At 44.7% G+C, this 23964-nt stretch overlaps 1 protein-coding gene across 1 annotated transcript; it reads left to right on the top strand.

Moving 5' to 3' along the window:
* Positions 1-1147: 1147 nt before the first annotated feature.
* PRSS35 (serine protease 35) lies at positions 1148-11581 on the top strand. Its single transcript, XM_069851201.1, has 2 exons — positions 1148-1231; positions 8448-11581. Exon 2 carries the CDS (start codon positions 8463-8465, stop codon positions 9693-9695), a length of 1233 nt encoding a protein of 410 aa, XP_069707302.1. The 5' UTR covers positions 1148-1231; positions 8448-8462; the 3' UTR covers positions 9696-11581.
* The last annotated feature ends 12383 nt before the right edge of the window (positions 11582-23964 follow it).

The following is a 23964-nucleotide window of genomic DNA, read 5'->3' as shown; positions in this document are numbered from 1 at the left end:
CAGTTTTGGCAAATCAGTGAGCCCTCATCTAGCATGAGCTGAGTTTTCAGCAGATGTGAGCACACTGAAAAGATTCAGATTAAGCACTTGCAAACATGTGAATGAGCTTTTCACTTCTTGCTTTGAGGCAAGACCTTGTTGTAGTACAGGAGGCTGATGCATGGAGCAGAGCCCACCATGCAAACCCTTCTGCCTTGGGAGGGGAGGCAAAAGGGACAGCAAGGGAAGGCAGAAAGAGAAGGGTGAAGAGCAGTGAGAAGAGGAAGAAGGTGCTTTTCACAGCCCTGATGAGAGAGGCTGGGGAGGAGAAGGGTGTCCCTGAGGAGCAAGGTTCCCCGAGAAGCACGGATCCCTGAGGACCAGGGTGTCCCCGAGGAGCAGAGGGACCCCATGGAGCAAGGAGTCTCTCAGGAGCACCCCGAGGAGATGGGTGTCCCTGAGAAGCAAGGTGTCCTCAAGGAACAAGGATCCCAGAGGATCAGGGTGTCCCCGAGGATCAGGGATCCCCGAGGAGCAGGGTGTCCCTGAGAAGCAGGGGGTTCCTGAGGAGCTGGGTGTCCCCGAGAAGCAGGGTGTCCCCAAGAAGTAGGGTGTCCCCGAGGAGCAGGGAGTCCCCGAGGAGCTGGGTGTCCCCGAGAAGTAGGGTGTCCCCGAGAAGTAGGGTGTCCCCGAGGAGCAGGGATCCCCGAGGGTCGGGACCCGGCGGGCATGCCGGGGGCTGGCAGGACGCCGCTGGGCACAGCCTCCAGCCCCGGCCCGGCCCGCGGAGCCGCCCGAGGAGCCGGCAGCTGCTCCCGGGCTCCCTGCGGAGCCCCCGGCAGGTCCGGGAGGAGCCGCCCTTCCCCCGGCTACCCCTCGCAGGTGCGCGGCGCCCCCCGTCCGTCCCCCCCACCCCAAAATGGGGTCCCTCCGCCCCCCCGCTGCCTCCCTCTTCCCCGCTGCTCCCGGCTCCCCCCTGCTCCCCGTCCCGCAGGCAGAGCCCCCTCTTCTCTTTCCATCCTCGGAGACACCGGGATCTGCCTCCTCTCCCCTCGGCCCTCCCCCTCTCGCCTTTTTTTTTTTTCTTTCTTTTTTTTTCTTTCTTCCCCCCCGCTTCTCCCCCCTTTTTCCATCCCCTCCCCCGCCGGGGTAGACCTGGCCGCTCCCCCGCCCCGTCCCCAGTAGCCGCGGCCGGAGCCGAGCGGAGCGGAGCCGCCTTGCCCTCCGCTCGCCCTGCGGTGCGGGCTGCCAGGTAGGAGAGAGCCCAGAGCCGGGACACCCGGGCCGGGAGGGACCCGGGGATGGGCTGGGGGTGCAGGGCTAAGTGCTCCGCAAGGTGATCTGGGTTCTTTCTTTTTTTTTTTGCGAGGTCGTTCTGTCTACACGGGTTGTTTTGTCAAAAAAAATAAACGATGAGGCTGAGCAATCTAAGTGCCTTGGACTTGGCAGCTAAAGGGTTTGGTATAAAGCTCCTACCTCTTTAGCCTGAGGGATATATTTTTGATAGGACTAAAGCGTGACACGTTACATTGGTCTTTTCTTATTCTTTTCTTATTCTTACTTTTATTCTTCTTGTTATTATTATTACTCCTCTTCTTTTTCTCCTTCTCCTACTTCTTCTGCTTCTCCTTCTTCTTTTCCTTCTTCTTCTCCTTCTCCTTCCTCTTCTTCTTCTCCCTCGTCTCCTTTTCCCTCTTCTCCTTTTCCCTCTTCTTCCCCTTCCCCTTCCCCTTCCCCTTCCCCTTCCCCTTCCCCTTCCCCTTCCCCTTCTCCTTCTCCTTCTCCTTCTCCTCCTTCTTCTCCCTCTTCTCCTTCTCCTTCTTCTTCTCATTCTCCTTCTTCTCCCTCTTCTCCCTCTTCTCCCTCTTCTCCCTCTTCTCCCTCTTCTCCCTCTTCTCCCTCTTCTCCCTCTTCTCCTTCTCCTTCTCCTTCTCCTTCTCCTTCTCCTTCTCCTTCTCCTTCTCCTTTTTCTCCCTCTTCTCCTTCTTCTCCTTCTTCTCCTTCTTCTCCTTCTCCTTCTTCTCCTTCTTCTCCTTCTCCTTCTCCTTCTCCTTCTCCTTCTCCTTCTCCTTCTCCTTCTCCTTCTCCTTCTCCTTCTCCTTCTCCTTCTCCTTCTCCTTCTCCTTTTTCTCCCTCTTCTCCTTCTCCTTCTCCTTCTCCTTCTCCTTCTCCTTCTCCTTCTCCTTCTCCTTCTCCTTCTCCTTCTCCTTCTCCTTCTCCTTCTCCTCCTTCTCCTCCTTCTTCTCCTTATTAATATTAATATTGAAGACAGCTAACAGGACAGAAGCAAGCAGCACAGTTGCTGGGCTGTCAGAGGTCCGTGCCTGCAATGTGTCTTCCTTGGGGAGCAGGGAAGAAGCCTTTTCACCCTCAGAACAACCTCTCCCCTTAGTTCTGATTCATCCCCTCAGTATTCGCTCTACCATCCCCACGCTTTTCTGGAGTTGACACTAATTTCATCCAGATTCATCGCTGCTGGAAGTAAATTCATCTTGGAATGGCAGGAAAAAAAAACCCAAAACAAACCCAAACAACAGCCCCAGACTAGTGCCAAGGTATTTAACTTGCAGGCTGCCGATAAAGGGAACTCCTCTGGATTAGACGTGGAAAAGCAGAGCCTGTAAGGGAAAGGAGGAGCAGGGGGTGGTTAAAAAGCCGGAGAGTTGAAGCCTTCGGCTCCTTCCAGGAAACCCCCGGGCTTTGACGCGGGGAAGCGGGCAGCGGGAGCTCCTCCCGTCCCGTCCCGAGCCCCGGGCACGACCTGCCCCGCTCCTCCTGCTCCTGCCCCGGCCCGGGGAGCCGGGGAGTCGGGAGGGGCCGGGCAGAGCGCTGAGCGCCGCCGGCGGGCCGGGCGCGCCATCCCGCGGCCTAGACGGGAACGGAGGGGCAGCCCCGGCCCCGCCGCCCTCCCCGCCGCGTTTCCACCCCCTGCCGGGGGGGTCAGACATCAGCCGACACGCCTGCCGCGTAAAATGAGTCCTCCTTGCGCCTGCTGAAGCTGGAAGGGCCAGGAGGAGCGCTGGGTGCATCCTTAGCAAGTTGGCGGGTGACACTGAGCTGGGTGGAAGCGTGGGTCTGCTGGAGGGTAGGGAGGCTGCAAAGGGATCTGAAGAGGGTGGACCGCTGGGCTGAGCCCAATGGCATGAGGTTTAACAAGGCCAAATGCCGGGTCCTGCACTTGGGGCACAACAACCCTAGGAGAAGTCTGGCTGGAAAGCTGCCTGAAGGATAAGGACCTGAGGACCTGAGGACCTGAGTTGCCAATGGCATCTTGGCTTGTATCAGAAACGGCGTGACCAGCAGGTCCAGGGAGGTTATTCTCCCTCTGTACTCGGCACTGGTGAGACCGCTCCTCGAATCCTGTGTTCAGTTCTGGGCCCCTCACCACAAGAAGGATGTTGAGGCTCTGGAGAGAGTCCAGAGAAGAGCAACAAAGCTGGTGAAGGGGCTGGAGAACAGGCCTTATGAGGAACGGCTGAGAGAGCTGGGGTTGTTTAGCCTGGAGAAGAGGAGGCTGAGGGGAGACCTCATTGCTCTCTATAACTACCTGAAAGGAGGTGGTAGAGAGGAGGGAGCTGGCCTCTTCTCCCAAGTGACAGGGGACAGGACAAAAGGGAATGGCCTCAAGCTCCACCAGGGGAGATTTAGGCTGGACATCAGAAAAAGATTTTTCACGGAAAGGGTCATTGGGCACTGGAACAGGCTGCCCAGGGAGGTGGTTGAGTCACCTTCCCTGGAGGTGTTTAAGGGACGGATGTATGAGGTGCTGAGGGGCATGGTTTAGTGTTTGATAGGAATGGTTGGACTCAATGATCCTGGAGGTCTTTTCCAACCTAGTGACTCTGTGATTCTGTAAAATGAATTCTTCTTGTGCCTGCTGAAGCTGGAAGAGCCAGGAGTCGCAGGGGGGAGGTTTCTGTATAAGTAAGAGTGGAGGATGAGATACGTGCACATAGTGTGCACACATCTCACAGAGTGAGATGGATAAGGTCAGGGTAATGGTTTCTTCCAGGGAGCATGAGATTTACGAAATTTGTTCTCTGTTTTGGTTTATCAGGGTAGAACTGTGAATTCCAACTTCAAGAATAAGAACAAAGCCAAAAGCAGTTAAAGGCGCTGGTTAGTGTTGCAGCCTCTAATATTTTATGGTCTGAAAATTGCACTTAAAATTACGTGAGCTTAGTTTGAAATGTGTCCTACAATAAAAAGCAAACCACACAGCACAGCCTGCACTGAGCAGACCAAAATAAAACACTGCCGGGTAGCTGGATACAACTTTTATACGTGCAAATTCACTCTGGGGTAGCCTGAAAGAAAACATACTCTAGTTCTTCTTAACTTACAAGCTTTCCCCTGAGCATTTGAGATTCATTCTTCTGGAGTAAGATAAGTTATACTGACAAAATATTTGAAGGATATCCTGAAAAGTTAGGATGTGGGTGGGTTTTGTTCTGTGATTGAAGAAAGATTGGATGTTGGAAGCAAGAAGGAAGAAGAAATAAAGTGCTTTTACTTGTACACGGATGCCTGGCCACTAGAATGCCACCGAATAAAGAGTCTTTGACATTATCAGCTGGGTTTGAAATCTGGAAGGAGAATTTAAACATTTTCACAGAGTTAAGGATCTCTTTCTCCCTTTCTAGTTTACATTTTCTTCTGTCTTCTTTGAAGCAATTCATCCTACCAAAAAGGCAGAGCCAATTCAAAGCTTCTAATTACTGTAAGCCAACCCAAAATTTCTATGGGGAAGGAGTGAAGGAAAGGAAAGGGCAGAGCATCTTGGGGTTTGGAGGAAGAGTGGAGAACAGTATGGCAGAAAGTGTAAGATGTTGAGATTTTTTTCTTGTGTTCAGCTTGTAGCTTTATCAGGGCCTTTCCTCCTCCTCTGAGGACTGTATTCTCACCCCCCTTCTCTCATCCTGCACAGGTATCTTTGCAGCCATCTACACGTTTCCATCACCATCCCCTGGCAAGAGGAAACCCTGTGTTCCCCCCCTTGCTTGCAGCCTGTACTGGGCTATTGACATTGTCCATGCTTGAAGTTGGCCTTGCTTAAATGGTAGAGATTGGGTTAGTAAACAGAGCTTAAGTACATGGCTGTAAATGACGATGCTGCCTAGTAGGACCACTGTTCTGGTGTGCTATGAGAACTACAATTTTCACCAAGTTCCTCAGCTTGGACTTCTTCCAGTTCTACTGAAGGGTAGTTGGTTCATTGTGAGCGACAAGTGGTTCATTATAAATGATGAAAATCTTGGCTTCTGATACTGCCTTTGTAAGGAGTGAGCACTTGAATGTAGTATTTCAAATAGGAGACTCCAATGCATCTGTTGAGGGTTGTGTGTTTTGGGTTTTTTTCTTTTTAAAGAGTGGTGGAAGGGAGCCATAGTACTCCACCCATCTGCTTGCAGAAAGTCTCTCTATAAAGCCAGGTTATTTATGGGTCCAGCTGGGAAGACTTCAGCCATCACAGTGGAATGACATCAACCCAGGCACCTCTAAGACTTTCTGTATGAATGAGCAGTTACTGAAAGAGCTTTCACTACAAAGAAATAGCGAATACCCAGATCCTGAGGAAGGGCTGAGAAAGGGAAGACATAGGAAAGAGCATAGAAAAGGCATTCTCAAGCTTGGGTATTTTAAAACCTTTTATATGTTCAGCAGCTATACTGGCACAAAGCAAATTACAACCAGGTTTTCCACAGTAATAACACATCATTTATCAACAAACAGGCTGAAAATAAAGAAAAGGAGGTGCTTCCTCATACAGTGTGTAGTTAAGATGTGGAACTCCTCAATGCAGAACACAGTGAATACAAAATCTTATATAGGTTCCAGGGAAGACTAAGCAACTTTATGAAAGAGAAATCTACTGAGATTTCCTCACACAACAGCAACTAGCTCTCACTTAAAATGCAACTGGTTGTAAGATAAGAGTGTGAGGAAGGAGCAACATACATGGTAGCCCTGTTGTGCTCTACCCTAGGTATCCGCATTTGGCCAGTGTCAGAAGCAGGATTTTAGAGGGGGTGGACCTTTGGTCAAGCCAGGAAAGCTCCTCTTATGTTCTCATTGTAATATTTCTTTATTTTGATAGCGTTTCGTTTATTCATAGATATGCAAAATCATCATTTCTCTTAAAATTTATTACTAATTGAGGAATAGCCAAAGCAATACTTCAAATGTAAAAGTTAATGTTTAAGTATGTGTATTTCTGCTATACCGGTAATCTAGACTGATATGGCCGACTGATGTCTGTCTAGAAAATCGTGTGCCTGGGGTGACTATGGTCTGCTTTCAAAACCTTCAGATACCTTTTAGTATGACTGCATTCTCCCCAGAGCTTAGATCTGTGAGTCACTGTAATCTCCAGATGTCCATACATCTTCTCCAAAACCTGAGTTAGCTACTTTAAAGCCAGGGCGGGTCTGTTTATACTGTATTGTGAAATTTGCTTTATGTATATCCTGCTAAGTAAACTCCCAGTCAAAGTTGGTGTTCCATGTAAGCGCAAGTGAAAAGCGTCAAAAAATACACAAAACAAAACCATCCTCTGAATTTGGCATCAGAAGCAACAACCTGTGTTTGAACCATAGTTCTTAGTTAGCTAAAAAGTGATAATTGTTACCTCTGTAGACAAGAATGATGTCTATATGGCGACAATGCCTCAAAATTATAGGAGTTGTTTTAAATTGATGTTACCTCTTCTTTTTACATGTTGCGCCCATACTCCTCTTTTTGATGCTAGATCTTTAGCTAGCTCATAAACAGGCAGTTTCACTGTATGGCAATACTCATTCTAAACTAAGCTCAAGTAAAGGAAAGAAGTTATCTTTGCCCTGGTTTACACTGCCATTACCGTGTAAACTAGAGATCTTAACCACATACGTGTCCTTGAATTGCTTAACTTTAAAAGTTTAATCATAGGCCTTTTCTTTCTGCACAGCTGAGGTTTCCATGTAATTGAAATGATGGATTTGGAAACAGAGGGCAGCTTTCCCGATGGCAGTGACCACTAGTTGGATAATGCCACTGACATCACTGCTGCCAAAGGAGAAGAACAGTCTTCTCAGTAATGTTTTGAGCTCAGAATCAAGACTTCTGGGTTCAGCTTCTGGCTCTGTCACAGACTTCTAACAATTTTACATTCTTTCAGCATGTTTCCCAGCTACCTATGGGAATAATACTGCTTTTTGTCTTTCCCATTTAAAGTGTCAGCCCTTTCTGTGGTGCATCACCCCATCTAGGAGGGGCTTTCCACATGTGACCATAAGGCACAGATGGCACTCTTCCTGTAGCCTTTGTGGGATCCTGCAGGAAAAAGGCATGTGTTGAGTCAGCAGACTTGTCCCTCCTATTTGTCTGGGCTTTCCTGCATATACGAGTATATAACCAGGACACTCCTCTAGACCAGCAACCTTCTACTTTCCTCACTTACCTGTGATTTGGAAATTCTCTGGCATCTTGAAAGAGATTCAGACATCTGCACACAGGAAATGAATGAGGTTTTGGTGGCACACAGTGAGATACAATGCAGAATCTGCACAAGACCCATGCCTTTCAGAGCATCGAAAGCTGAAGGCATTTAAAATGGGACTTGCCACTTTCTTTAGGTGCCCCGAACGCTCTATCTGTCACATCCAGACAATATAAACTTTGAAAGGGAAAGGAGATCTTTCTAAGTCAGTTCCTTGGGAGATCAGTTAGCCAAGTACCATTTTCCACAGCAGGTAGACTCACAGCTCTTAGCTGGGTGTATAATGCAGAACCCCTGGTGACTTTTAGGTCACTTAAAGCATCTACTTTTTGACCATTACATGAGGGAGGAAAATTGGTCTGGTTTCCTAAGGGTTCCTGAGTCTCACGAGTGTAATCTGTCTGTCTTTTCAATGCAATTTTTTGAATAAATTAGTAGTTTTCAACCATGTTCTACCTTACAACCTGTATTATAGAATCACAGAATCATAGGATAGCAGGTTGGAAGGCATCTCAAGGATCATCTGGTCCAACCTTCCTTGACAAAAGCACAGTCTAGACAAGATGGCCAGCATCCTGTCCAGCTGAACCTTAGGTGTCTGGTGTTGGGGAAAGTAGCTATAGAGAAGACAAGCAGAAGTATAAAATATAATTGCATTCCTGAGGAATAAATAAAAACAGGGTGCTATACAAAGTGGAATAACTTAGTCTACTGCCCCACTGAGGGAAAAGCAGGTAAAATCTGTCTGTTTCCATCTTCCAGTAGGTAGCTCAGCATGGATGACGACTGGCTCGTCTGCACCCATCTTGCTAGACCATTGGAAGTGTTGGAGGCAATACAGGGAATAACTGAGGCGTTTCTATATTGAGCAGAGTGTTAAATTTTGTTCTACTGATGTCAGAGCTAATATTGCATGATTCTGTTTTGAAGATACTAAGATAACTGTGTGTCTTTCCAAAGTGTATTTTCAAATCTCTCTTTCTTGTTTTAGAAAAACATAGATAAAATGGAGCACATGTTACTGCTATTCATATTTGTCATACCTATGTTGGGTCTCACTAATGGAACAGAAACAGAACAAGATTTTACTTGGCACTTAAAGAAGATTCCCCAGATTGTGAGCAAGAGAACTTTCTCCCTTGACAGCCCTAAATTTGAAGCAAAAACCAAATTAGAGCTGAACAGTGTATGTGGAATTGAATGTCAAAAAAAATTGCCGGTGCCAAGCTTGTCTGACTTGAAGGACTTCCTATCCTATGAGACTGTTTTTGAAAACGGTACACGGACCCTGACTGAAGTGAATGTCCTCGGACTAGTGCTCGGCCCATCTGGAAACAAAACCACAAAAAGGTCTTCGAGAAAGAAGAGGCAGATATATGGAACGGACAGTAGGTTCAGCATCTATGACAAACGGTTTATGACAAACTTTCCATTCAACACAGCTGTGAAGATCTCCACTGGCTGTAGTGGAATTCTTATTTCCCCCAAGCATGTGCTTACAGCTGCCCACTGTCTGCATGATGGCAAGGATTATGTTAAAGGCAGCAAAAGACTGAGAGTGGGTCTGATGAAGACAAAATTGAGAGGCGATGGCAGGAAACGCAAAGGTGCTAAAAGAAATAGGAGAGAAGTTTCTGAGGATCCCGAAGTTGCCACAGAACTAAAACGCCAATCCAAAGGTGGTGGGAGAAAGCAAAGGAGGTCTGGGAGGAAGCAGGAGACCTCAGATGGCAAACCGTCCTTCCAGTGGACCAGGGTAAAGAGTACCCACATCCCTAAAGGCTGGTTTAAGGGAGTATCTGGTGATATAGCCCTGGATTATGACTATGCTGTTCTTGAGCTCAAGCGTCCCCACAAAAGGAAATACATGGAGCTGGGAATCAGCCCAACAATCAAAATGATGCCAGGGAGCATGATCCACTTTTCAGGTTTTGACAATGATCGATCTGGGCAGCTGGTCTATAGATTTTGTAGCATTTCTGATGAATCCAATGATCTCTTTTATCAGTATTGTGATGCTGAGCCTGGCTCCACTGGATCTGGTGTCTATCTCCGTCTTAAGGAGCCGAGCAAAAAGAAGTGGAAACGCAAAATCATCGCTGTTTACTCAGGCCATCAGTGGGTAGATGTCAATGGTGAACAGCAGGATTACAATGTAGCAGTACGAATTACTCCTCTCAAATATGCCCAGATTTGCTTCTGGATACATGGAAATGATGAGAATTGCACACGAGGCTGAAGGAGCTGAACCTGACTCGCTTAGAACTTGTATTACCATAGAGTGAAAATCTGCTGCAGCCGTTACTGGAAAAACATCATTCCACATCAGGATGGTTTTGAACTCAAAGCTCACAAGTAGCATTATGGTAACTTGAGTAATGTTGAATTTCTGAGGGATGCATAAAATTGTCAAGCAAAATATTTTTAATAGTAATTAACCCTAGATATGCACTTAAAATCCCGAACTATATTTATGATTGCAATTTTGATAAATTCAAATCATTCGCATCAGAAAAGAAATGACTACTCTCGTTTGTCATTTTGTGTCCATGGGAAGGATTCAAACTTCTCAAACTTGTGTTATTAAACAATATCTGTTCTTCCAATGGATTTGCTTTTCTCAGGGTCTGTTCCCATTTTTCATATGTAAGTTGTGTGTCCAGCAGATTGCTATATGTGCAGAGTGATCTAGAGTACTGCATGAGACAAAGACACCATTTTGGCATTCTCTAAAGACCACGGCTCCATGTTGAGAAGTAGCAGTGTAGTTCAGGCTTGTTAGTTTGGAAAACTTCCTCCTCTAATTGGTGAAGGACTATTTCCATAGAAATTCCCAAATTTATGTAGCTGAGAGTTAGACCTTAAAGACAAGTTTCATTTTATTGTTCAGTAAAAACAGCAAAAGGAAAATCACGAACATGGAAGTTTCCATGTTTGGTAGAAGAAGAAACATCAGGACTGAATGTAATGCCTTTAAATCTTCTTTGAGAAGCTATATAAGTCTTAAACACATGCATTTGTATTCCAATTAGTATTTGGAGAGCTGTAGGTTTAGTTTCTAGTCAAATGTTTTCCTTCACCACTGGGAGAAGTCACTGACTTCTGAAGTGGCTGTTTGACAATCATTTAGAACTTCACAAATGATAGATTTTTTGGGTGCTAACCATTTTTGAGTTTTTTTTAAATTACTTTGATGTGAGTTCAGCTTCATAGGTAGGATAGTATGTGTTAGACTTGGAGGTGAAAAACCATATTTCAGTTTGGCTTTACATGGTTTTGCAAAAGGGATAATTTTAGTCGTGTTCTATTAAGACTCCACTTCAACAAGCATTAGAACGTTGAACTAACAATTTCTCCCAACTCTATTGCACCACTTTCTGAATGGTAAAAAGTTCTGAACTATCCTGTACATTATAACAGATGTCTTGTTAGGTAGCAGCAGTAGTTAGCAAATAATTTGTTTCAATATGTTTGCTGAACCTTATATTTAATAAAAGCAAAAATTAAGCTTGACTTTTACACACATTTAAACACAAATCACCTTTTAAAAAATGTTTTTGATTGCTACACAGGTCTGTGTCTTTTATTTTATATCAAGATTTTGAAGCACACAGGACTGTTTTGGTGCTATGTTAATCTGATAACATAAAATGATACTGTGTATTTCCAATCACATCCTTTGCGTTTCAATATTTTTAAGATTATCCAGCACTACCATATTTAATTTTTTTGATCAGAAGTTCATGGTGTCCAAAATACATTTTCTTCCCATGCAGACGAAAAAAGATCTAACAGGATTTTAAAATGCTATTTGTTTGTACCTATAAAATATGTTTGTAATATCTTTTACTGAAATAAGATAATTTTTAATAACCCACTTTTTTGTAGATGATTGAAAGTATAAAACCTGACACCTTGAATGTGCAGGCAGCTTTCTTTGTCATATTATTGCCAAAATTTAAGACTTGTTTCTATATCATAACTCTGACAATATTTCATTAATTGGAAGAGATCTCACTTTAAAAGAAACTATTTCTTTTAATGACAGCCTTTCCAGGGAACACTTAACTTTTTTTTCTTATTTTGTGTGATTGTTTGCAGAAAACTAACAGTAATTTTTAAAGTTTAGAATTAATGTCTAAGATTTTAAGATTAATTATTTTTATTGCTGTTAACATCTCTACTAAGACATATGGTTTCACTGACAGTAATTTTATATCACCTCAGTACAGCGTTTAGTACTCTTGCTCTATGCAACAGGCCTACATTGTTCTCTAGTCTGCTCTGTAATATTTTTCTTAAGTGCTGTTTCTCATAGTTACTGTGACAAATAAGATACCATATTGTTAATCCAATACAAGTCAACCTGGGTCCGTGGATTTTGTTACAATTACTCTTATGGTTGACTTGGGTCCAAAATTGATCAAGATAAGATGGGTTAGTAAGTTCCTTGTTTTGGTGAGTCTTATTTAACTGTATTCCTTAGGAGCAAAAGTAAAATCTATTTCTTTACTAGTTCAGGACAAGGTAAGAGTGAAAAATGTTTATGACAGGTTTCACATGGTCTTTTTATAATAATATCTGCTATAAATAACCTCAGCTATGACCAGAACTTCTCACGCCAGGCTGATAACGAATTATTATCCTCAGAGGATGAATATTAGATGCTCAGTGCCTCATTTTATGGTACTAAGAAGTTAAAGTGGCTGGCTAGAGCAACATAAAAATTAATCAAATCTATATATCATTTTTCAAGCCTCTGTGTCTGAGTGCACATGCACAAACAGATGCCAACTTATAGGCTTGTAGAATGCGTGACATTTTGACTGAGTTAGCACCTTCAGGCAAAGGGATGCAGTCACAAGGAGACATGGACAAAATATTATTCCTGTTGTATCTGCATTTCAGTCTGCCACTTGGCCTCCTACAGAAGGAAATTTTTTATGCAGGCATTGTCACTACAGGGACTTCACAGAATCACGGAATCACAGAATAACCAGGTTGGAAGAGACCCACCGGATCATCGAGTCCAACCGTTCCTATCAAACACTAAACCATATCCCTCAGCACCTCGTCCACCCGTGCCTTAAACACCTCCAGGGAAGGTGACTCAACCACCTCCCTGGGCAGCCTGTTCCAGTGCCCAATGACCCTTTCTGTAAAGAATTTTTTCCTAACGTCTAGCCTAAACCTCCCCTGGCGGAGCTTGAGGCCATTCCCTCTTGTCCTGTCCCCTGTCACTTGGGAGAAGAGGCCAGCATCCTCCTCTCTACAACGTCCTTTCAGGTAGTTGTAGAGAGCAATGAGGTCTCCCCTCAGCCTCCTCTTCTCCAGGCTAAACAACCCCAGCTCTCTCAGCCGTTCCTCATAAGGCCTGTTCTCCAGCCCTTTCACCAGCTTTGTTGCTCTTCTCTGGACTCTCTCCAGAGCCTCAACATCCTTCTTATGGTGAGGGGCCCAGAACTGAACACAGGATTCGAGGAGCGGTCTCACCAGTGCCGAGTACAGAGGGAGGATAACCTCCCTGGACCTGCTGGTCACGCCGTTTCTGATACAAGCCAAGATGCCATTGGCCTTCTTGGCCACCTGGGCACACTGCTGGCTCATACTCAGTCGGCTGTCAACCAACACCCCCAGGTCCCTCTCCTCCAGGCAGCTTTCTAGACAGACTTCTCCTAGTCTGTAGCACTGCATAGGGTTGTTGTGCCCCAAGTGCAGGACCCGGCATTTGGCCTTGTTAAACCTCATGCCATTGGACTCTGCCCAGCGGTCCAGCCTGTCCAGATCCCTTTGCAGAGCCTCCCGACCCTCCAGCAGATCGACACTTCCACCCAGCTTAGTGTCGTCCGCAAACTTGCTAAGGGTGCACTCGATGCCTTCATCCAGATCATTGATGAAGACATTGAACAGGGCTGGACCCAGCACTGAGCCCTGGGGAACCCCACTTGTCACTGGCCTCCAGCTGGATTTCACACCATTTACCACCACTCTCTGGGCCCGGCCAGCCAACCAGTAGTAGACTTCTGAAGTAGTTAATAAATTGAGTACTTACACACAATCCCTGGTGGTCAATGTCCTGCATAGAGATCTTGGTACGAGGCACTGCAAATGGGACAAGAATTTCTGAGCCATTATCCTCTCAGATTTCCTTAGAAAAACTGCAGTTAGTACCTAATTACCAATGAGAAAATATGAGGGGGGAATGTTCTTAGTAGTTCAGGCCAGCATCAAGGCTGGTGTTTCCCCAAAGGATTTTTCCGTATTTCAAGGACTGTACTGTACATCATTTGTTTTAATCAGTACTGATGCTTTTCCATAAGAGCTGCAATAGTGGAGTTTTTTCTTTAACTGTTTTCCTGGCTTTAGGGGAAAAACCACACTCAGTTAAATCCCTTTTCTACTAAGAGACCTACTGACAGTTTGTAAAGTTAACAAGAAAGTTTTTCCCAGGCCAAAGTTAAACCTCATATACAATCCGTTAATGCACTCATACCAGTTTCTGCAAGGCATTTGTGCATCCATTTAATCTGGAGCTCTGAAGCACGTGGTGGAAGTCAAGGGGATTATCTGCAACGTGAAAAATTAAGTTTGTATTATCTCAACAAAAGAAAAATACAATGTTAGGTAGCAAAATTATTTCTGTTACATGAGGAATAGAGTAGCCAATGCTTTAAAAATTGCTTAAGAAACTCCTTGACTTAGTTTACACCATCCAAATTGTGCAGATTTATGAGACTGTATGGAGTATGAATCAGCACAGAATGTGGCTTAATTAAAAATACACCTGGAGAGTTCCTCCTGTTCTGCTGATAAGGGATAACCTGGCAGATAGAGAGAGCAAGAGATGTAGGTGATACAGAAGATCAGGAAGATGGAAGTGATACGCAAGGGATAAAGGAAGTGTGAAAAGTAACAAATTAATAGACTGTGAGGTATCAGAGGAAGCTATTGTAAGAAAGAGTAGGCAGCTGGTAAAGGCAGAACAGTATAAATTAAGATATAAAAATCACAAATCATATGAACAGTTTCCTGTCACTGTTAACAATGAGTCGGTTCTTTCAGCCAACAACGCCAAGGAAAGGGCTGGTTCTGGCAAGGCCCACTAGCAGGCAGGGTTTCTTTACCCTGATCTACAATCCATGTCTGAACTCCCAGGGATTATGCTTGTATTTGTTTAAGGTCCTTGGGAAGCAACAGATCTATATCCTGGCCAAAAGGCTTGGTAGTGTGAACCTTCCAGTACATCAGGTCACCAAGAGTGTGATGAGTGAAAGGAGTTTTTTCACTTGAAAGTTTCTCAAACCTGACATTTTGTTGGGATTCCTGCATAGGCTGTTCCCCATTGGAAAACAAAATCAAAACCAAATCCCAGCAACCCCGCCCACCCCTAAAAACAACAAGCAAATAATCTCAGACTTGAAGCATTTAAATGTTGGCTTTATTATTTGCATGTACCTACAAATTCTAGCCAATAAATTTTTTCAAATACCTTCCATTTGTGTTTGATACCTTTGTAGAAATTGAATCAACTGCTTCTAATTTTAAAGCACTCAGAATACTGCTGATACTTCCATCTATAAATTCCTGGATTAAAGAATGAATGTGGGGTGGGGAAGAAAGAATATTGTTAAATTGAAAGGTGTGAATTGCACACTAATCTCAAGGGGTTTGGAAATATATTTGAGTACCTGTTGCATCAGCCTTTTGCTCTGAGTATGAGGTAGCATTTGGGTTAAAAACCTCCAGAAATAGCTTTGATGATTCTTTAACACTTTCAACTTTTTAAAGACTGACAGTAAACTTAAAAAGATGTGGTTTTATAGTATTTTTAACTGCACAAAATGAATATTCATTTTGGAAAATAAATGCAAACCTTTGCTATATTAAGAGATTATACGATGCACATACTATATCAATAAACGTTTTGTGTTGTTTTTCTTTTCCTCTGTCATGATGTAGTTTGTTAGCTATGGTGGTTTTACAGAAACTTCATTCCATAAATGCTTGTAACAACTTATCAGAGAATCATCTGGGACATAGTTTTACAAGATATTAATATCTCTTTAAATTTGTTCTAGGAAAAAAACTCCCAATCTACTCCTGTCTTCAAGATAATTACTCCATGAGCAAATTTGATGAGTAAAAAAAATTGGTTCAGCAAGGAAATGACTCACAGACTATGCCACAACTTATTAATTCTGAAATAAGTAATTATTTCTATTTCTGTTATTAGCTATTGTTGTATTTTCTATCACAGAGAGCTGTTGAACCAGGTCAAATTAGAAGTGCATAAAATATTATAATCTTGGTTCTCAGAACTATCCGAACTCTGTGCCCTTGAAGCTGGTATTGATGTGATCACTGACAGTAGAAGGAGACATTTTTGGCAAGGATGACAGCTGCTGGAAATGTTTAATGGAAACTTTAGAAATTATTACAGTCATGATTAACAGTGTGTCTAATACAAGCAATATTTAACAGGGGTCTGGCAAGGGTTTTTCTGCCAGCTCTGGTGGTCTTGGCATGGGGGAGGAGTGAGTGCCACAGGGGATCAATAGTTTCATTGCCTGGATCAAAATCCAGTTGGAGCTGGAAACATGGTCTAAATCCTTTCATTGCTCGAGTCTACCTTCTGCTGCTTTCCAGAAGAATGCCTTGGTGCCTGATAAATGTTTCTCAGCCCTTATCCAGGGAACACAGAGACCCAGAGATGACAGCTGTGTCCTCTGCAGGCCACTTCCAAGCCACTGGCAGCAATGTGGTTTCTTGGATGGAAGACACGTTCCAAGACATGTTGTGCGTCTCACATTCCCATAGACCCTGAGGAATTTGAACTGACATCCAAGCATCTATTCAGCCCTCAAATATTCTGATATGGCCCAGTTCCTCATGCAGGTATTTTCCTGTTTTACCTCCAGTTCCTGTCATGTTTTAAAATGCTCAGAAGGCATTCAACAGCAATTCTAATCAACCAAAGAAGTGGAACCTTATGCAGGCTGTTATGGATGAACCGTTCATTCCTCCTACTGTGTGTCTAAGCTTTAATAATGTCTTGTCCTTCAGGCATTATTGCTAAGAAAAAAGATCAGATATGCTGGAAAAGCTACACATATTTTTACAAAGATTGTGCCTATTGGCAACTACGTACACTCCTTAGTTATTGCTGTTGCTATGGCTCTGCTGCTTTTCCACCCAAAAGAGCTTGAAAACCTCGGTGAAACGAAGCTGGATGTTTTTCCAAATTACTCAAATGCCCTTTGGCTGCAGTTGCAGCATTCCTCCCATCCCTCTCCTCCAGTTTAATTTCCAGCTTTAAGGATGAAATGGTGGTTTCGGCTTTGCTTAATCAAAGATGAAAGCAGCCAGGAGAAAGCACACTGCAAATGGCCCTTTCTGGTTGTACCTCTCTGGGGGCATTTTGAAGCAGGGCAGGCCCTATGGTGAGAAGAAGACAAGAGAAAGCAAAAGTGAAGACCATGATCAACAGCAAAAAAATGCACAGTTCCTTACCAAGTGGATGAAAACATGATTTCTATTTTAGTGAAAGGCAACCCTAGTTTTTACATTATTTTGCCTTCTCTTGAATTATTAACTCATCAGCTAAATATTGTTGGCTCTTGTACCTGCTCAGTGGTGGGGATACAACATGCCCTTGAATTCCAGCAGGGGCTTCCCCTTAAAAGAAAAAGGTTTTAAATTAAGGAAGCACAATATTTTTATTTAAGTAAAACAAGGATATTTTGAAAAATATGTATGCAAGAAGACAACGGAGACTTTATAGATATGTTTTTCTGCCACACTCATCTGTGCAGGATGTGGTGTGTTCCAGAGCTGCAGTGAGTTATATGGTGAAAGAACAACCCATTGCTGCTTATGTATCCCACCATCTCCCCACAGGGGCAGGGATTTACCAAACTCTTGCTGCTTACTGTGATTGGACTCAGACCTGGTCTTCGTAAACAGTGGACATGAGCAAAGGCTTCCTGACATTTTAGTTTTTCATACATTTTGCTGTATATAACATAGAGGATGCATGAAATAATTTTTAATAATGACTTTAGTAGCCAAACACTACAATACATTCTCTTTTCATTTGCAATGGTGAACCTTGGAGGGAAATTTAACTCACTGTGTCTTATATGTATTTACATGTTAGAGAGCATTACACACTAGGTATTTATGAGCTGTAAACAGGTTTATTTCCTTTAGAAAGAAATAAAAAGGAATCACAGAATCACAGAATCACAGAATAACCAGGTTGGAAGAGACCCACCCGATCACCGAGTCCAACCGTTCCTACCAAACACTAAACCATATCCCTCAGCACCTCGTCCACCCGTGCCTTAAACACCTCCAGGGAAGGTGACTCAACCACCTCCCTGGGCAGCCTGTTCCAGTGCCCAATGACCCTTTCTGTAAAGAATTTTTTCCTAACGTCTAGCCTAAACCTCCCCTGGCGGAGCTTGAGGCCATTCCCTCTTGTCCTGTCCCCTGTCACTTGGGAGAAGAGGCCAGCACCCTCCTCTCTACAACGTCCTTTCAGGTAGTTGTAGAGAGCAATGAGGTCACCCCTCAGCCTCCTCTTCTCCAGGCTAAACAACCCCAGCTCTCTCAGCCGCTCCTCATAAGGCCTGTTCTCCAGCCCTTTCACCAGCTTTGTTGCTCTTCTCTGGACTCACTCCAGAGCCTCAACATCCTTCTTGTGGTGAGGGGCCCAGAACTGAACACAGGATTCGAGGAGCGGTCTCACCAGTGCCGAGTACAGAGGGAGGATAACCTCCCTGGACCTGCTGGTCATGCCGTTTCTGATACAAGCCAAGATGCCATTGGCCTTCTTGGCCACCTGGGCACACTGCTGGCTCATGTTCAGTCGCTGTCAACCAACACCCCCAGGTCCCTCTCCTCCAGGCAGCTTTCTAGACAGACTTCTCCCAGTCTGTAGCACTGCATAGGGTTGTTGTGCCCCAAGTGCAGGACCCGGCATTTGGCCTTGTTAAACCTCATGCCATTGGACTCTGCCCAGCGGTCCAGCCTGTCCAGATCCCTTTGCAGAGCCTCCCGACCCTCCAGCAGATCGACACTTCCACCCAGCTTAGTGTCGTCCGCAAACTTGCTAAGGGTGCACTCGATGCCTTCATCCAGATCATTGATGAAGACATTGAACAGGGCTGGACCCAGCACTGAGCCCTGGGGAACCCCACTTGTCACTGGCCTCCAGCTGGATTTCACACCATTTCCCACCACTCTCTGGGCCCGGCCATCCAACCAGTTTTCCACCCAGGAGAGTTTGCGCCTGTCCAGCCCAGAGGCTGACAGTTTCTCAAGCAGAACGCTGTGAGAAACTGTGTCAAAGGCTTTGCTGAAGTCCAGGAAGACCACATCCACAGCCTTTCCCTCATCCAGTAGCTGGGTCACTTTGTCATAGAAGGCGGTCAGGTTAGTCTGGCAAGACCTGCCTTTTGTGAACCCATGTTGACTGGGCCTGATCACCCGGTTCTCTTGCATGTGCTTCATGATAGCATTCAAGATCACCTGTTCCATGACTTTCCCTGGCACTGAGGTCAGACTGACAGGCCTGTAGTTTCCTGGGCCCTCCCTGCGGCCCTTTTTGTAGATGGGCACAACATCAGCCAGCCTCCAGTCCAGTGGCACTTCCCCAGTCTTCCAGGACTGTTGGAAGATGATGGAAAGGGGTTTGGCCAGCACATCCGCCAGCTCCTTCAGTACCCTAGGGTGAATCCCATCCGGCCCCATAGACTTGTGACTGTCCAGTCGGGCTAGCAAGGCTCTGACCACCTCCTCTTGGATCATGGGAGCCTCATTATGCTCCTCTAGCTCCTGGGTTTGTACACAGACGGAACGACCCTCCTTACAACTAAAGACTGAGGCAAAGAAGGCATTAAGCACCTCAGCCTTTTCCTCATCCCCTGTTACTGTTGTCCCTTCTGTGTCCAATAGGGACTGTATGGTCTCCCTAGTCCGCCTTTTATTATTTATATGTTTGTAGAAAGATTTTTTGTTATCTTTCACTGACTTGGCCAATCCAATTTCTAGCTGAGCCTTAGCCCTTCTGATTTTTTCCCTACACAATCTCACTTCCCTCCTGTAGTCCACCCAAGAGGCCTGTCCCTTCTTCCAGAGGCCATAAACATTTCTTTTCTTCTTGAGGAAGGAAGCCAATACTCGAAAGGGAAAGTAGCTTTGATAGTGTAAAATTTAGATATACTTAATTGCTTGTAAATTAACCTGTTACTACAATGATCTGTGATCAAATAATGCTGCTTATTTGATTGGCGTGCTTGAGTTCTTCACTTCTTGCACCTTATTGTTTTTTTCCTTACCAGTGGGGACTAAATAAAAGCACCCATCTCTGCAATGACCCATGCGAGGTTAGTTTTCTGTCCATACTGTGAAAACAGTGTCCACAAGCTTAAAAAAAATTAATGCAGGCTCCACTAATTGCATTTTGTTACCTTTAAACTGGCAGAGAATTTTACTTATGGGGTTATGACTTCAGAAGCAGTTTTCACTCAGTTATTTTGATGTACATGGGACACCATACATACATGTGCGCGCAAAGAGGGGCAGCTTTAAACTCATCTTCAGCTTGAAGGGTCTGCAGAGATTGTATTAGCTATCTCCATGTAGGAGCATAAAAGAAATCACATACAGTATTTGTGTATTTCTTCTCAATTCAGCCTTCATCTTTGCATCCTTCACATTAATAATGTCAGTTTTGTCCCCATCCTAGGCACTACCCATTTATCATCAGGCTAACGAAGTACCTTTTCTTGATTTTCTTCTGCATACCTGAAAGTTTACATATAGTTCACTTAGGAACTCACTGATGTGGTTTTTCACCTTGCTCCTATTCCTAGGAATTGTTTTTCATGCCTTTGATTGTTGCAGCAACTATTTTATGGTTGGGAAAAGTCCTGGCTCTCCCTGCTCCAGTAATGTATGGACTTGATGCTGCTGCTCCCCATCAGGACAGCTGGGAAATGAAGGTCGCTCTGGGGAACCTGTCCCCTGCTCCACTGCAGAGACCTTGGAGAAAATTGAGCTGGGATGGGTCCAGACTCACCACCCCGCCATATCCTTGTCAATAATGAACAGGCCCAGACGTCCCTTGTCCTGTGAATCTGGTGCTGTGCCTCTCCCACCAAACACAACAGACCCTCTCATCTCATCCCAAATTCCCCACAGGAAAGGAAGCTCCTTAGCTGAGCAGGACAATGCCAGCCAGGGCCCCAGCCAGGAGCTACACTAGTCAGGGGCTTCCTATGGGCTCTGCTTGGCTCCCCTTGCTCCAGCCTTGCCTCCGGCACCTCAGCTGACCAGAGCATCTTCACAGTAACACAGTACCAGTGCTTCTTCAGGATCCTGCCCTTTGCAGCGGGGCTAATCTCTCTCTCTCTCTGGACTTCTATTTTTCACGTGCCATTTGCCATAATGCCTGACCACTGACACGAGACACTGAAGAACCTGGATTTTTCTGAACAGAAACCACTTCAAAGTGCTCTTAAGGTAATGGCTGCAGAGAACTGAAGGCAAAATCACTGCAAACAGACTAGTGTTCATAGCTCCGAAGCAATGTGTCAAAGCTGGAGCCAGCCTTGGGAAAGGCTTTTGTAAGCTCTGAGTCAACATAAACTCAGGCTGCCAGCTGAAGGAGCAATCTTGTGATGTTCCTTACAAAACAGCTCCAGGCTGCCCTGACAGCTCCTCCTCCTGCAGATGCTGACTGAGGGAGAGAGGTCACAGGTGCTGGACCACAGCAGCAAGCACCGGGTTTCATCTGCTAGACACATCCAACTCTCTGGGGGAAGCTTTTTTTTTAATTTCACTGATTCATCTGACTGCAAAAATAGCAATAACTTGATGCTGTTATACTAACTGTGCTGCAGTTCTCCTGTAGCCTGGTGAGACCCACTGGAATAGCAGTTTCAAGTGAAAAGTGAACAATCCTCAGCAGGGAGATGTGCCTGCGTGGGAGACACATCTGTTTGTCACCTGGAGAGTTTAGCAGGGCCCTTCTCAGTCGCTGGGTGTGTCATTTATCACACCTGTTATTTAATCCTGCTGCCAAGGTGATGTCTCATTGCAGCAGCACGGCCTTCTAGGGCTAATTCAAGGACTACGCCTGGAAAAGAAAAGCTATAGATATGGATCTTATCTGCAGCATTTCTTTATGTACCACTCATGAAAGAGAAGAATCACACCTCTACAGACAGGGTAAAAACTTCATATTCCAGTATGCACAGTGAAGAGCACCTACCCTTCCCCCCCCTCAATACTATTAAACAGCATAAATTTTAAACACTGTAAATATTGGAAAGAGCTTCAGAAACTCTATGCTTCATTATATCCCTCTACCAGACCTTTTTTTAACAAGCAAGGTGGAGCCAGGGCTGTAAGCACAGCCTGTTTGCCAAGCCCAAGCTGATCCTTGTGTACTTGCCACGTCAGTCAGAGCCCACATACAGAACCAAAATTCTGCTGTCCTGGGAGAGAGTGAAGCAGCCACATACTTATCCAGGCCACAATGTGGCTTTTTTTTTTTTTTTTTAATTGGCAAATTTAAGCTTCAAGGCAAGTATTTTTAGACAAATAGAAATTCACATCTCTAGATCTAGAAGCCAGCTCCCTCCTCCTAATTTGAAAGGAAACTTCTTACAATTTTTTAGGCTTGTCTGACAACATCACTGTGGAGACAGACATATCCTGGTAGAACCATGATAGAGATACATGATAAAGATACAACTCAGAGGTACAAGACTGCTGGGAAATAAGGTCTATGAAGTATATAATTGCTAAAATAACCACAAAATTCATAGTAATTCTTAAAAAGAAGGGTTGAAATGACTTTTTTTCTGCTACATATTGATTAAGAACATGGAAGGTAAATATTCAAGCAATTAGAGTTTTGGGGGGGAGTTTTGTTTCTATTTTAGTGGGATGCCAATATCCTTCTCTTCTCAGCTGGGAACTTTTTAAGCTGCTTCACCAATTACAGACTTTGGGGTGCAGGAGGTAGCGTTATGTGCCCTGGGGCAGTAGCTCCCATTGGTAATCATGTCAACCTTCTACTGATGAGAAAGTCTTCTGGCAGATATCTAAACATTGTTCAGATATTATGGCCATTGAAACGCACAAAACTTTCCATGAGAGGAGAGCAGCTCAGACCTGTGTCATGGCCAGTTTACAGCTGGTAGCTGTGTTCTGCTTCTCCCTATCACCTCTTACACATCCATGGCATGTGAAGGCAGTGCAGCTAGAAAGAAAAAGAAACCTGTGCTCTAGATCCTTTAATGCTGCCACTGTACTTACTTGAGAGGCACCTAAACCTCTCCCTTCCACTATTCCCAGCTACTTGCATCATTGTGTTCTTTAGGAGATTCCCCGAGATGGGCGCAGTCATCACCCTGCAAGCGAGAGCCCTGCTGCTGACCCCCATCTGCACAGCAGGGCATCTCACACCACAGGTGCTGTTCCACATGGTTTTGTATCAGAGGCAACTTCAAGCTTGCAGCCCAGAGAAACTGCTGATATACCAGCACTACACTGGGCAATAAACAGCTAGGGTTACCAAACAAGGTATTTCATGTTTTCCAGCCTGTGCAAAGCAGTTTTCTTACAAAGAGCATAAGGTTGCAGATTTCAGAGACTTTGCTGAAATTTAGATATCAAATGTGTCATGTGTATGTATTCTTATATATATGGTGCAGCAGTGAATACCCTATACTGCATACACAGTAGTGTGATTGTAAATGCGACACTCAAAACGGCATCTGAAGAGGAGCTAATGATGCTGTCACAGCATCTGAGACTGTGATCTTGTGCCCACACACACCGCCCTGTCTCCTCACATCTCCCATCACTCTCCAGAGACCTCTGGCTGCTTCTTGTTTCTCCCCATCCTGCCAGGCACCTAAGCAAGCTACATGCAGGAGAAACACAATTTGAGGATCCTGCATTCAGAGGGTTGAGGGAGGATGGACAGTGCCATCTCCTACAGAGCTGGTCTGCCCTACAATCTTTCCAGTATGCTGAATTATCCCAGAATGACTCTTCATGCACACAGAGATCCAGCTATCTGAAAAGCAAGGTACAGAGAGAGATTCAGCCCACAGCCTCCCTCCTCCTCCCCAAACTTCTTCCTTTGCTGAAAAGATTTAGCAGTATTCTGAGTCTTATTTATGTTACAAAGAGCCAAACAGTAATGCTCAATACTGAAATTCTTTAAACTCTCAAATGTCTTCCTTCTAAAAATTATTTCTTTTTAAAATTTTTATTCCTGTTTTTCAGTTTTGTTTTTTTTTTTCTGAAATGGCTACACGCTATGCACAAACATATGCTGAAGGAAAATTGCTTAAACTGCAGCTCCTCTGGAGGGGCCTTAACAGCACAGAAGAGCGCAGGCTGATCATGACCCAGTAATGGAATCCTGCTGGGCAAAGTGCAGATGTCTCACTTTGATCTATAACTGGGAGCCTGGCTTGCACGTC

This window comes from Phaenicophaeus curvirostris, chromosome 2 (genome assembly GCF_032191515.1).
Source record: "Phaenicophaeus curvirostris isolate KB17595 chromosome 2, BPBGC_Pcur_1.0, whole genome shotgun sequence".
Taxonomy (NCBI): Eukaryota; Metazoa; Chordata; class Aves; order Cuculiformes; family Cuculidae; genus Phaenicophaeus; species Phaenicophaeus curvirostris.
This window is presented reverse-complemented; position numbering and strand designations above follow the sequence as displayed.

Coding starts and splice junctions, on each gene's coding strand:
- PRSS35 (XM_069851201.1), top strand. CDS start 8,463: ATGGAGCACATGTTACTGCTATTCATATTTGTCATACCTATGTTGGGT.